This window comes from Salvia splendens, chromosome 6 (genome assembly GCF_004379255.2).
Source record: "Salvia splendens isolate huo1 chromosome 6, SspV2, whole genome shotgun sequence".
NCBI lineage: Eukaryota > Viridiplantae > Streptophyta > Magnoliopsida > Lamiales > Lamiaceae > Salvia > Salvia splendens.
The window spans coordinates 6,168,004-6,182,762 of NC_056037.1; the positions used below are offsets into that span (position 1 = coordinate 6,168,004).

Below are 14,759 nucleotides of genomic sequence, written 5' to 3' on the forward strand. Positions count from 1 at the left end.
GGAGTTGAAATTGTGGTTTTATTTGTTATTTTGACTTTAAATCTTGTTATTCAAAATTTGTAGCACGGAGACGGGTAAGATGTCCAAGTCCAACAGATGGGAAGCATCCCATAATTCCCAAAGTATCGAGTACACCCACTATCCGTTCAAATCGGTATCGGAGTCTAGGTTGGGTTGGGTAGTTAGCAAAATATCGGGTATACTAATGAATTAGCCGATTAAATTTTTACGATTAGGAGGAATTTGCTTTCATTTTAAGTTATAACCCAGCCAGCACATTCCTCCCTAATCTTAGCATAATTGAAATTCATCTTCTACCATTTATCTATCTTCTACTAATTGTGACTCGGTTAGTCGGTTGAGCTCCAACCGTTTAAGTGCAAATAAAATGTAACATTAAGTTGGAAGTTGGAAGTAATTTTTTATGAGAGTATCCTTTGGATGGCATAGTTATTCGATACTTTTAACCTAATAACGAAATATAAAATTTAATCTAACCAAAAATCTATACTAAGAAAATAAACTTTTGCTTCACGAATACTCTAGATATATTGCCAATATACATGGGAAAGTGTTGTGCAAGATGTTTCGCCATAAACATATATAATAATACCATCTTCATTTGAACATTCACTAGCATTAAGCTTCAAACGAGGCGAGTTCTTTAGCTGTTCAAAATATTACCGGTTATCAAAAGGAAATGTAAACCTACAAGGCGAAGGCGAAGGCGAAGGTGTTCAGCTCCTCAGTAGGCCGTGGATCAAGACCATATTTTGCTCGTGCTCCAAAAGCACTGGCACATTAGGCCGACAACACAGCCTCCTCAAGCGCACACTATCCTATCACAACACAAGAATAAACCCAACAATACAGCTTAGATTCGACACCATTGTTGTTATTTTGCGGGGGGAAGAGGTGAGATGTGGTTTTAACCTGTGTACTGTCGTGGTCGTATCTGATCAAGAAAAGACATCTGCAACCTCTTATGTCGTGCAGCCTTCTTTGAATGTCAACGACATGAGCATCGTAGTATCTTGCTTGATCTTTCCTCTCCTGTTTAAGAAGGTGCATTAGAAATGCTATCTAATATCTTCAGGGAAAGTATGTAGCAGTTGGGACCTAGAAATTGGGCACGCAGTGTGTCATCACATATGTACACAATAAGAGCTTCAATTACTTATAGTGCCTTCGACTGAGCTGCGTAAATAGCTAGCTTTGGCATCGATCAAAGCCATCATTTACAGTGCCTAGAAAGCAGCACACATTCTCTTCTTTTTTATCTGAGAATCTTCAGTTTAAATCCCATAGCTATATCAACCAAGGAGTCTACACTTCTCGTTTAGCACCAAGATAGTGTTAACTAGCTAGCTCCATTTTCGTGTAACCTCTCACTTTTTAGTCCAATATTTTTTCAAGATATGTAGTTTCGATATGACAAATAAGTAACTAATAAATTGACTTTATTCTCAAATATAGACTGGACGACATTCTTCAACAAAAAGTCATATATTTGGAAACTGGAAATCCATGTAGAAATTGTTCCTGTTGCCAACACGACCTTTTAGTACCGAAAATGTAGACCTGTCCTACATTTGAAAATTAAGTCATTTATTGGGTACTAATCTACCATCATTGGAAGTGTGTGATGAAAAGGCACAAAATTCAGGATATAAAGTGATATTTACCCTTTCCACTAAGTCTTTTATCATGGTTCATTGGTTCCGGTTACAACGCTTGGTTTATGTCACTGCTTCTTGAAAGAAAATACTCCATAAAGATACCAGTAACGGCACAATAGTACCTGAAAGCACAATACTTGATCCCCAACCTTCACTTTGTGGCAATCTGAAAGGTCCAAAGCAACTGAACGTTGCCTTACATCTTTTTTCACATTCACCCATTCGTCGTGCTCTGGTCCAAACCCAATATATCGTACCTGGACCTCCTGCAGAGAGCTAAATGCTTAACCCAACAAACTTTCTCTCCTTTGAGAGCTAAAAAGATCAATATTTTTGTAACTGTGGTACGGATAATGAAAGCTATGGAAAGAATACATCAACTCACAATTTCCCCAGAATCATGAAATCTGTGGGAGAGAAACGTATCAACATCATACCTGTAAAACAGCAAAATTGGTATGCTAAAACTGGAGTAAACATAAGATTGAAATATTTAAAAAGAAACACAATTCTTTCTGTCTGAGAGTTAACTCCACAAAGGATCAAATAAATAATCAGTTTTTATGTTATATCATAGCAGTTTTCTACCATATCAAGATTAGTTTTGGTCACTGGTTCCCACTCTCACAAAGTGGAAGAAAATACCATTTTCCTACTATAAGAGAAAAATATCCATGCAAAAACTTTGGTCACCATGAAACTCCAGGTGTAAGCCCTAGAGTAAGATATGACAATGACTGTAGAAAAATGAAAAAGCAAAAGACACATTCACAATTAGATAAAAATGTTCTAAGCATCGCATATACACAGAAAGTAATGTACGTTTCATACCCTGCATCTTTTTTCAATAATTCAGAACACAGTATTTTATTCTTCAGTTACTTGCTTAGAACACATAAGATATTCCAAGAAATCAACAGAAGACAGAATTTCCAAAGATGCAACCGTGATATGTACTATCGGCAGATGCAAAGTTGAAAAATCTAAAGCAACACAATTCAAGAGGTTCGTAACATGTGAAACAAATGGCCTCACCATGCCCCATCTGTTGACGACCGCGCTTCAAACTCCAAATTGGATAAATCTTGGCCCTTCAGACCTGCCATCACGCACAGACCACCTACTCTAATGAGAAAATCGAAGACGTACCCAAAACAAGATATGAGCAACTCAAGATGCAATTCATCAACCAACTTGACATGTTTGAATGCTTGCAGATTCATAGGAAAAAAATCTTGAGATATTTTTGAGTTTGCAGTTGCTCTAATCTACTTAAGAGCACCTGGGATGGCATGTGTTTCCTTGGCTCCATTCAATGAAGTCTCTTCATAAAGGTGGTTTTCTCGCCTCATCTGAAACCAATTCTGGATCTGAAGTAATAAAGCATTAAGGAGATTCACAAGATTCAGCCAAGATCGAGCATCCAAGTAAACAACAGTAGCAGTTCTGAGAAAAAGCAAGAGATAAAACCTCAGTCCACTTCAGAATAGGTTTCCCTGCTCGATTACTTGAACGACTGCAACCAAAACCACAAAGTTAGTACACTGATGAAGTGAAACTTAAAGCAAACAATCAGTAGTGACTCTACACTTCAAGACTCACTTGAAAAGCTTTGCCAATTTCTTAAAGTAATCCATATCCAGGGACTGTTTGCTTGAGTCATGAAATAAATGCTCCATTTTCTGAACCTGCTCCATTGACGGCAAAAGATAAGTTTCTCATATAGCTGTCCAAGTTTTCTGCAAATACAGTTCATAAAATTTCTTCGAACAAGATTTATACTTGACAACAACGGCTTCCAAAGCAGGTACACAAAGCAATTCGAGGATTAAATATCCGTGAATGAACCAAATTCAATAACAAATTTGTTATAGACTCAGCTCTTTCAATAGTGCATACAAAAATGGAACACACAATGCAATAATCAAGGCTCCTTCGCCATGATCAGTGTGTGTATCTCTTTGTATGTGTTTTAGTAGCATAAAACCATCAACGTGATTTTTTATTTCGTTTCAAGTAATTAGAACAGGATTTCATCATCAATTTCTCTAAAATCAAAAAACACCAAAAGAGCTCAACAATCAAATACTCTCGTTTTCAAGTAACCTCGAAACACACTAATTCGCGCGCGCGCACACACACGAAGCAAACCAAAACAGGCACGCCAATAAAATCCACCAGAAATTTGTAAAAAAAACAGCTCACAGTTCATCAAAACACAGTAACAACATGCTTGGACAGATTTTTGGTTATCGGATTTGCTCGAACGAAAATGTGAGCATAAACATTAAAAAATGAATGAAAAGAGACCTCGGCTTTGGTGAAGCCGGAAAAGGTTTGTCTCTGCCTAGGCCGAAGTTTCATTCTACGATCGACTGGACTCCAACAAATTCGAGAGAGAGATTGATCACGGTGGGAGCAGCACTGCACTGCACTGATTGTTTTTGGCCCTTTGGCTTTGGTTGAAAGAGTTGGAGAAGTGAAGAGGTTAATTTTGGTGCATCAAATCTTCTTTTTTCTTAATTTCTTCCTATTTTTTGTCCCTTCATCATCATAAAATAAAATAAATGTATGTCTCTGACAGAGGAAATTCCCTATTCTGATCTATCGATTATAGTGGACTTTTTGTGGATCTGACAAAATATTTTTGGTATAAATAATTAATTTTATTGAAAATATTTTTGTTTTTAAGTATAAATAATGAATAGAGATTTTGGTAGACAATGTGATTAGCAAGTAGCAACTAATAAAATATTGGTGAAATTTAACTATTACTTTTAAGAAAAAAAATCTTATTTTATTATATTAGATTCTTATCTAAATTAATCTTTATCTATTTATATTACTATGTTTTTTCTATTTACTAAGATGAGTCTTAGTCCATAATAATACATCAATCACTTTTTCTTTTTATTACTCCTTTGTCCGCAAATAGAAATCTCGATTCATTTTTACTATAAATAATAATAGGGTCTCACAATCCACTAGTTCATTTTACTCACATTTTATTTAAAACTAATATATACAAGTATGACACATATTTTACTAACTTTTTTCCATCTATTTTTTTAATATTTCTTAAAACATGTGCGGCCAAGAAATAGGCTCCTAATGGCGGACGGAGTGAGTACCTTCTTACTCTGCGGATTTCACATTAAAATTCATGTAATCCATAATTAAAACTATTTTTTTAGAAGAAGGTAGAATGATTCCACTAACTCACGCATCATTTTGATTCATCTACAGAGAAATTAAGTCTCGAAATTTTGAAGGCTAGCCCAAAATGTAGGTTTACTTAGTTAAGAGCATCTGCAATGGCGGACTTCGACGCGGAATTCCCACGGATGTGGCGGACGTCCGCCATTAGGCCACACACGTGCGGATACGGAATTTAGAAGAGGACGTCGCAGGTCCGCGGCCTTCCGCGGAATTCCGTCCTGACGTCCGCCATTGCGTGGACTGTCACGGAATTCTGCATGGAATTCCGGCCATTGCATTAATTTTTTTAAAAAATTAATTATGTATTTTTTTTAATGAAGTATGTTTTTTTTAAAATAACGTGTGTTCGTTTTCTCCGTATACGCGTCGAAATTTTAATTCCGTAAATTCTTTACTTCCGCAAATTGGTTAATTTGTGGATTTGTGATTTTTTTTTATGTGGGAATTCCGCCACTGTGCAAAGGGAATTCCGTATGACGTGGAAGAGCAGTGAGAAGTTCTTATGACGTGCAGAGCAGTGGGAAGTCCTTATAACGTGGCAGTGAGAATTCAACGGGGAATTCCGCCGGGACATCCGCACCACCGCGGATGCCCTAAATAAAGAAAAAAATAAAACATAAAAGATAATAAAGTAGAACATAATAAAATGATAGAAATTAAAATTGTTACTTTGCAAAACAAAAAATGACTCGACATACTAGACATTCTAAAAAGAAATTCGAATCACTAAAGTGAACAAAAAATCCGGATGGAGTAATTAATAGTAATCCCTCTGAAATTAATCCCCATTCATCACTTTCGAGGCATTGCAATTACCCGAGTTTATTAAAAAAAACAAGAATATGCAAGTGAAAGTAATATAAGCACTTCATTTTTTAAAAAATGGAAGCAAATATAATTAAAATGAACAAATCCAATATATACACAAATTTATGAAATCTAAAAAATATATGAAGTACTCCTATTTATTCTAAATTAAAATAAAATGACGATGCTAATGGCAAGCGGCTAAGCCCAAGTCTTCAAAGCTTTTGGGCTTTTATTTTACACTTGTCCTATAATTTTGTTGATCCATATACAAGAACAAATGTGAATGAGATATATTTTGAGTCCAAGATCTCTCTACAAAAAAGTTATTGCCTCAACTTTCCTAGTACAAAATTTGTCACACCTTTTATTTAATCAAAAATTGACTTTTTTCCTTGTAATTATTATTCGTACTACTATCATATATTCATTCAAACTGTGATTCTTTCTCTTTCCTACTATTGTTATAACTTGTATTCAAGTTTGAGGGGCGAATAATAATTCATCACCGTTGAATGAAAAAGGTTATCATAATCTGACTAATTTAAATGTAAATAAAAAACCATATTCTATTTGTATTTATCTCTGCCATGTAGTAAATACTTTTTCTAAAAAGCCATCTCGTTAAATCTTGGCGTGACTCTGTATACTATATCTATATTTTTCTACCAATCTGAGACTATCACAATTCATATTGCCATAAGCATGTCTTATGTTTTTTTGTTTTTATTTTTATGTTTTGCATATTTATCGAAAAATAATTATTACTATAAATGACGAGATTGAAGTCGCAACATTTGCTATCACATGCGTATACTACAATGTTTTATCTTCTTATGGCATTATTGCATGATAAAGTTGACGACGTATTAATTAGTAATTAATTAGTAATTAATTAGATAGCTCTCTCAAGCCTCAAATAGCGACTAATGAATTAATAACTTAGTTAGGTTGATCTTTCAATAGATGACTTATTTTGAAAGAGAAACGTGTTTCGAGATATGTGGCAGATTGAGGCCGTTGTTATGAGAAATCAAGAATTAAGGTCAATTTGCCATTGGATTTCTTAAGAAAAAACTAAAAACTGAAATAATTTGATTTATTGACAAAGGCCATCAAATTATGAATGCCAATTTATTGCCCACTTGATAAACATTGGATGTGATGAATCCGCGAATTTTTGATATTTGTGAATGCAGGAAAATGCAGATCACGACACAATGAATTTACGTGGTTCGATTTACTGAGGTAAATCTACGTCCACGGGAAGAAAAGAGGGCAGAGTTGTATTGCTTGATCTGTTTTCTACAGCTTACAATACAGACTTGCTATTTGATGGTTTATCTCTAGAGAGCTTAACAGAACCTAACTCTTTTCTATCTGATCTAAGTTCTATTTATACATTGAACCAAGATCGTGGCATGCAGCACCATTTACTAGGCAGTGGATGTCGTGGAGATCGTGGCGATCTTGCATGGGTCCACTATCCTGCATGAGTTAATGACTGCTTGACACCACTAAATAGATCGTGGGTGTAGTGGAGGTGGAAATCCTGCATGAGTCCACTATCTCCTAGTTCGGTCGAATACTGAGACCGAACTGCTGAATTATTGCCGAGCAGCTTTTGCCGATCTGAGAGTAGAGCTTGATGCCGACCTGAGAGCAGAGTTTGATTGGTTGGCTTTTACCGAGCTGTAGGCTGGGGCCGAACTCTTTGGTTGTGCCGAACTGAACTCTTTAGTCATGCCGAACTGATACTCTTTCTTGGGCTTTAGGCTGATGGGCTTTACTGCTGTTGGGCTTGTTTAGTACGTACTCCATCACTACCCCCCCCCCGAAAAGCGAAGTGAATCACTTCGGCATTCTGGATAAAGGTACGGGGTAAGTTGATGTTTGTCCTCGGTCTGATGAAGTGAACTCTTCTTTGACCGGACTTGGTTTGTGTCCTAATTTGGCGAGTTTTATCGCTCGGATCGGACTTTCCGTTGTCCTAATTTGGGGATCGGACTTTCCCTTGTCCTAATTCGGCGAGTTTTATCGCGTGGATCGGACTTTCCCTTGTCCTAATTCAGGCAAGTTTTATCGCGTGAATCAGACTTTTGTTGCAGTTCGTTTCAGACGAAGTGCTTGATTTTTAAGCCGAATTGTGGTCTTGTATCCTCTTTAGAAGCTTGGACTTCACAATCGTTGGCTTATTGCAGTTCGTTTCAGACGAAGTGCTTGTTTCTTAAGCGGAATTGTGGTCTTGTATCCTCTTTAGAAGCTTTGACTCACAATCGTTGGCTTATTGCAGCTCGTTTTAGACGAACTGCTTGTTTAAGCTGAATTGTGGTCTTGTATCCTCTTTAGAAGCTTTGACTCACAATCGTTGGCTTGTATATGTTCTAAGAAGGGGATCAGCCTTCGAAGAACAAGATACCTCAGTAACATTTGTAAGAGACGACACGCACATAGACAGACAAAACGCACATAGACAAAACGCACATAGACAAAAAAAGACCAAGCAAACCAAAGAAAGCACATTGACCGAACAGGACTCAAGACTGACTGACCGGACTGTCTCTTACAAATGGAACTTCTTGAGGTTGGAAATGTGCCATGTTCGGGGTACCTGTTCTCCTGACATGTGAGCCAATTTGTAAGACCCTTTGCCGAGGACTTCTGACACCCGATACGGACCTTCCCATGTGGGTTCGAGCTTGCCCAGCTTTTCTGCTCGGCTTACTTCGTTGTTTCTCAAGACGAGATCTCCCACTTGAAATTGCAGCTTCTTCACCCTTTGGTTGTAATACCGGGCTACTTGCTCCTTGTACTTGGCTGCTTTTATGCATGCCAATTCTCTTCTTTCTTCGGCAAGATCTAGCTCGGCTCTCAGTCCGTCGTCATTCATTTCTGCTGAGAAGTTTAGAGTTCGGGGACTGGGTATGCCGATCTCCACCGGAATCACGGCTTCAGTGCCGTACACAAGACTGTACGGAGTTTCACCGTTGGAGGTTGTGGGTGTAGTTCGGTAGGACCATAGGACTTGAGGGAGATTTTCTACCCATTGTCCTTTGGCTTGTTCTAACCGAGCTTTTAACCCTTTCACCAGGATACGATTTGTTACCTCCGTTTGTCCGTTTGCTTGTGGATGAGAGACCGAAGTGAACCGCTGTTGAATATTCAGCTCTTGGCACCAATTCTTGAACGTCTTGTCGGTGAACTGAGTCCCGTTATCCGAGATGAGGATGTGGGGTATGCCAAATCGGCACACTATGTTCTTCCAGACGAAGTCCAATGCCTTTGAGCTCGTTATCGCAGCTAATGGTTCAGCCTCCACCCACTTCGTGAAGTAGTCCACGGCAACGATAAGGAATTTCATTTGCCGAGGAGCTTGAGGAAGTGGTCCCACTATGTCTATGCCCCATTGCATGAAAGGCCAAGGGCTTTGCATAGTGTATAGATCGGTCTGCGGCATCCTTGGGACATTTGCATGAATTTGGCACTTCGTACACTTCTTGACGAGCTGCACTGCCTCTTGTACCATGGTTGGCCAATAATATCCCCATCTCAGAACTTTTTTAGCTAAAGCTCTGGCTCCGATGTGGCTACCGCACGATCCTTCATGAACTTCTCTGAGGATGTAGTCCGTCTCTTCTGGTCCTACGCACCGCAATAACGGCTGGAGGTAAGACTTTCTAAAGAGGACTCCTTCATGAAGTTCGTACCGAAGTGCTCGGCACGTGATCTTCCGAGCTTCTCTCTTATCCTCGGGCAATTGTCCTTGATCCAGATACTGCAAGATCGGCGTCATCCAGTTCGGCGAGCTGGATACTGAATGTACCTCAGCTTCATCAATGCTTCGATGCATTAATTCTTCCGCCTTTGAGCTCGGATCTGAGGCCAACTTACTTAAGGTATCTGCTCGGCTATTTTCCGCTCTGGGAATGCGGATTATCCGAAAATAGGAGAAACTTCGGCTGATGCTTTGCGCTTTGTCCAAATACTTCTTCATTCTCTCGTCACGAGCTTCACTTGTACCCAACATGTGATTTACTATGACTTGTGAATCACAATGGACTTTGAGAGATTTGACGAGCAGACTTTGCGCTAACTGGAGTCCGGCCAGGAGGGCTTCGTACTCGGCTTCGTTATTAGTGGTTGGGAATGAGAACCGAAGTGAATAGGTTACCTCGTGTCCATCGGGAGCGATAAGCAGAATACCAGCTCCACTTCCCGTTTTATTCGAAGCTCCATCTACGAATCCGCTCCAGCAGTCCGGCGGCTCTTCTTCGGATTCCAAGGGCTGTGCTAGTTCGGCATTGGTAGAATTTTTCTGTTCGGCAATGACAGGGATTGCTTGATCGAACTTGGCCTTTGCAAGAAAATCTGCCAAGGCTTGTCCCTTGATGGCTTTCCGAGGTAGGTACTCGATTGAGTGTTCTCCCAGCTCTATGGCCCATTTGGCGATTCGGCCTGATGCTTCTGGCTTGGTCAAAACTTGCCGAAGAGGCAGATCGGTTAAGACGCATACCTTGTGAGCATAGAAGTATGGCCGCAGTCTCCTTGCTGCATTTACTAACGCCAGAGCAATTTTTTCCAGAGGTTGATACCTTGTTTCTGGATCTCTTAATGCTCGGCTTGTAAAGTAGATGGGAAACTGCTTTAGGCCTTCTTCTCGTACAAGCACCGCGCTAATGGTTTGATCGGATGCCGCTAAGTATAAGAAAATCACTTCGGCATCTGTTGGAGCAGAGAGAATTGGAAGCTCGGCTAAATAACTTTTGAGCTCGTCAAAAGCCTTTTTCTGCTCGGCTCCCCACTCAAACTTTGGTGCCTTTTTTAACACTTTGAAGAACGGCAGTTGCTTTTCGGCTGCTTGGGAAAGGAATCTATTCAATGCGGCTAGACATCCAGTTAGTCTTTGCACATCGTGTATGGACTTCGGCATCGCCATGTTCTGAATAACTTGAACTTTTGAGGGATTTGCCTTGAGTCCGTCCTTTGAAACCCAACAACCCAGAAATTTTCCCGAATCTACCAAAAAGGTACATTTTTGGGGGTTGAGTTTGAGGTTGGCTTTTCGGAGCACGTCGAGAGTGGATTTGAGGTTGTCTTCGTACTCCGAAGTGCTTTTGCTTTTGACAACTATGTCGTCGACATACACTTCAACCTGTTTTCCGATTAGGTGCCGAAAAAGCTTGTCTACCATCCTTTGATAAGTGGCTCCGGCATTCTTTAAACCGAATGGCATCTTTTTATAAGCGAAAATGCCGAAATCGGTAATGAAAGCTGTTTTCGGAGCGTCACTCTCATCCATCAACACTTGGTGATATCCTTTGTATAAATCAAGAAAACAGAAAATTTCGAAGCCGATCAAAGCTTCTACTTTTTTGTCTATGTTCGGAAGGGGATAGCAATCTTTAGGACAGTGCTTGTTTAGATCGGTAAAATCTATGCACATCCGCCATCCTCCTTCTTTTTTCTTGATCATCACAGGATTGGCCACCCAAGAAGGATATTTCACCTCGAATAGTACATCCGCTTTTAGTAATTGGCGGACTTCGTCATGGATGACTTGGCTTCTTTCTGCCGCAAAGAGTCTTTGCTTCTGTTTTACTGGCCGGATTGAAGGATCAATATTTAACCGATGAGTGATTACCTCGGGGGGCACTCCGGTCATGTCCAACGGAGACCATGCAAAGACATCTTTGTACTCCTTGAGGAGCTGAATGGTCTTTTCCCGGAGTAGAGGCGTTCCTGCGAAGCCGATCTTGACCGTTCTGGATGGATCATCTTCGTATAACTGAACGGTCATTGAGTTCGGCTCTGAAGTGACTTCGGTCATCTCGCTTGCCTCTGACTCCGGTTGCTGTGATTGCTATGCTTGATGGTGCCGAACTGATTGCTCGGCACTTTTAAGCGCAATCTGCAGACATTCTTTTGCTCTCTTTTGATCACCTCGGATGACCGCTATCCCACCTTTAGTGGGGATCTTGATGGTGAGGTGATAAGTAGAGCAAACGGCCCGAACTGTGTTGAGCCAGTCTCTCCCCAGGATGATGTTGTACGGGGACCGAGCTTTCACCACAAAGAACTCGATCATCGTATTGGAGCTTGTAGGCGCTTTTCCCACCGTGATCGGAAGGCTGATAATACCTTCAGGGCGGGTGTCCTCCTGGGCGAAACTTTTCAGAGGAAGTGGAGCCGGACTGAGCCGAGCTGGATCCACTTCCATTTTATCGAAACATTCTTTAAAAAGAATGCTGACTGACGCTCCTGTATCCACAAATACTCTGTGGATCAGTTTGTTTGCCACTCCGGCTTGAATGACAATAGCGTCTTGGTGAGGAGAGATGGCTGGGACGGGATCGGCATCTGAAAATGTAATCACTTCGTCTTTCTTCAGCCTTTTATGTGTTGGCTCCTCTTGATTGGAACCTCTGCGTTCTGCTTTTAGGGACGACTTAGTCTTCCCGGCAGGGAGAGCATCAATAGTCTGGATTACTCCATCATATTGCGGCTCGTCGTCGTCTTCGGGATCCTCATGCCTCTTCGGATCCTGAGGATTGCAGTTCGCACCTCTCTGCCTTTTGTTCTTTTTCGGCTGCTTGCTTTGGTATTTTTTTAACGTTCCTGTTTTCACAAGAACATCAATACCTGCAGCCAAATTTCGGCACTCCTCGGTATCGTGACCGTGGGCTTGATGGAAGGAGCAATATTGATCCTGAGGTCGCCGCGCGGCTGATTTCGTCATCCGCTTTGGTTTTTCGAACATATCGGAATGTAGTTCGAAAATTTCCGCTCTTGACTTGTTTAATGGTACGAACTGAGCGGGCGGCTTCTCAGGATTGAGACGTGGCCCCAATCTGCCTTGTACCGGTGCCCTTTGAATTCTTTCAAAAGGAGTTCGGCGAGGAAGCACCTGGCCGCTTTGATCGGGCTTCTTTTTCTCTTCTCGGGATGAGCTGTCTAAAGACCGTTTTCGACGGTCTGCCTCATCCGCACGGGAAAACTGGTCCGCAATGTCCCACATTTCTTGAGCTGTTTGCGGACCGCACTCCACGAGCTTTCTGTAGAGAGCTCCGGGCAGGATTCCATTTTGGAATGCCGAAATGACAAGTAGATCGTTGAGATCATCTACTTGTAGGCATTCCTTGTGGAATCTCGTCATGAAGTCGCTGATCTTTTCGTCGCGACCTTGACGTATAGAAAGCAGTTGAGCCGAAGTGATCCGGGCTTCCGCTTTCTGAAAGAACCTCCTGTGGAAAGCATCCATTAGATCTCGGTAAGATCTAATGCTGCCTTGGGGGAGGCTATCGAACCACCTTCTCGCGTTCCCGATAAGCAGCTCGGGGAACAGCTTGCACATATGGACCTCATTGAGACCCTGGTTCGCCATGTTATACTGATAGCGTCCCAGGAAGTCATGAGGATCCACCAACCCGTCATAAGTCATTGACGGTGTCCGGTAGTTCCGCGGCAAAGGAGTTCGGGTGATATCGTCCGAGAACGGAGTCTTTAATGCTCCGTACATGGCGAACCCGACATCTCTTCGGTACGGAGGAAATGGAGTTCTCCTGTGGTTCCGGTACCGAGGAGGAACAGGAACATGTCGGGGTTGAGGATTCTTTCTCCTGGAAGACACGTCACTACTGCGGTAGTGACTTTCATGTCTGGATGAGGAGGGAAAATCCGCCGTTGTCTTCTCCGGCTGTTGGCTCTTCTGCAGGAAGGTTAAGAACTCCTCCTGCTTCTCGGCCAAGAACAGCTTGACAGCTTCATTTAAATCGGGCTGCTGGGAAGACTCGGTGCGATCTCTCCTGGAGTGGCTTGTTCCTTCTTCGTGAGAACCGGAGGTAGATGTCTCCCGAGGCCGTTTTTCAGACCTGCGAGCTGGACTAGCTTCCTCACGGTTATCACGAACGGTATTACGGGTAGTATGTGATCTGGTATGCATTTTTTTGGGGTGGAAAAAGGGTCAAAAATTCGCTTTATCACAAATTTGGTTCTCTGTTTTCCCACAGACGGCGCCAGTGATGAATCCGCGAATTTTTGATATTTGTGAATGCAGGAAAATGCAGATCACGACACAATGAATTTACGTGGTTCGATTTACTGAGGTAAATCTACGTCCACGGGAAGAAAAGAGGGCAGAGTTGTATTGCTTGATCTGTTTTCTACAGCTTACAATACAGACTTGCTATTTGATGGTTTATCTCTAGAGAGCTTAACAGAACCTAACTCTTTTCTATCTGATCTAAGTTCTATTTATACATTGAACCAAGATCGTGGCATGCAGCACCATTTACTAGGCAGTGGATGTCGTGGAGATCGTGGCGATCTTGCATGGGTCCACTATCCTGCATGAGTTAATGACTGCTTGACACCACTAAATAGATCGTGGGTGTAGTGGAGGTGGAAATCCTGCATGAGTCCACTATCTCCTAGTTCGGTCGAATACTGAGACCGAACTGCTGAATTATTGCCGAGCAGCTTTTGCCGATCTGAGAGTAGAGCTTGATGCCGACCTGAGAGCAGAGTTTGATTGGTTGGCTTTTACCGAGCTGTAGGCTGGGGCCGAACTCTTTGGTTGTGCCGAACTGAACTCTTTAGTCATGCCGAACTGATACTCTTTCTTGGGCTTTAGGCTGATGGGCTTTACTGCTGTTGGGCTTGTTTAGTACGTACTCCATCAGGATGCACTATTTTATGGAGTATTTTTTATTTATTGAAAATAATACTAGTACGTTTTTATTTGATCATTTTCATCAACGACTATATATACATGTGAAATTCATTAAACTAGTAAATTGTTCTTGTTGTCACCAAACATTCGTAGTATGTAAATTTCATAATAATAACGACAAATAAGAACTAAATTACTCATATCTTAACACTAATTACTAGTTTTTGAATAATGTTTCTTTAGCATAATCAAGCTAGTAAAGAGATGAGAATACAATGACCTATTTTAAAATATATTCAGATATAATAATAAAACAAAAAATAAGGAAAATGGCAAATTCAAGAAAGATAGATTTATTTGGTAAGAATCCAACTACCTACCTCTAT

General features: G+C 41.0%; 1 protein-coding gene across 3 annotated transcripts; it reads right to left on the reverse strand.

Annotated features, from left to right (window-relative positions):
• Positions 1-564: 564 nt before the first annotated feature.
• Positions 565-4,230, reverse strand: LOC121806608 (protein SAWADEE HOMEODOMAIN HOMOLOG 1-like). 3 transcript variants are annotated; one of them, XM_042206721.1, is made up of 9 exons: positions 3,990-4,230; positions 3,282-3,418; positions 3,150-3,195; positions 2,962-3,049; positions 2,715-2,778; positions 2,065-2,116; positions 1,802-1,945; positions 934-1,053; positions 565-839 (listed from the first exon to the last, which is right to left on the reverse strand). In XM_042206721.1, exons 2-9 carry the CDS (start codon positions 3,374-3,376, stop codon positions 738-740), a joined length of 711 nt encoding a protein of 236 aa, XP_042062655.1. In that variant the 5' UTR covers positions 3,377-3,418; positions 3,990-4,230; the 3' UTR covers positions 565-737. The 3 variants fall into 3 exon arrangements, with proteins under 3 accessions (XP_042062655.1, XP_042062656.1, XP_042062654.1); XM_042206722.1 differs by having other exon boundaries at positions 565-834; positions 3,282-3,367; positions 3,990-4,228; XM_042206720.1 differs by having other exon boundaries at positions 3,282-3,367; positions 3,990-4,227.
• Between the last annotated feature and the right edge of the window lie 10,529 nt (positions 4,231-14,759).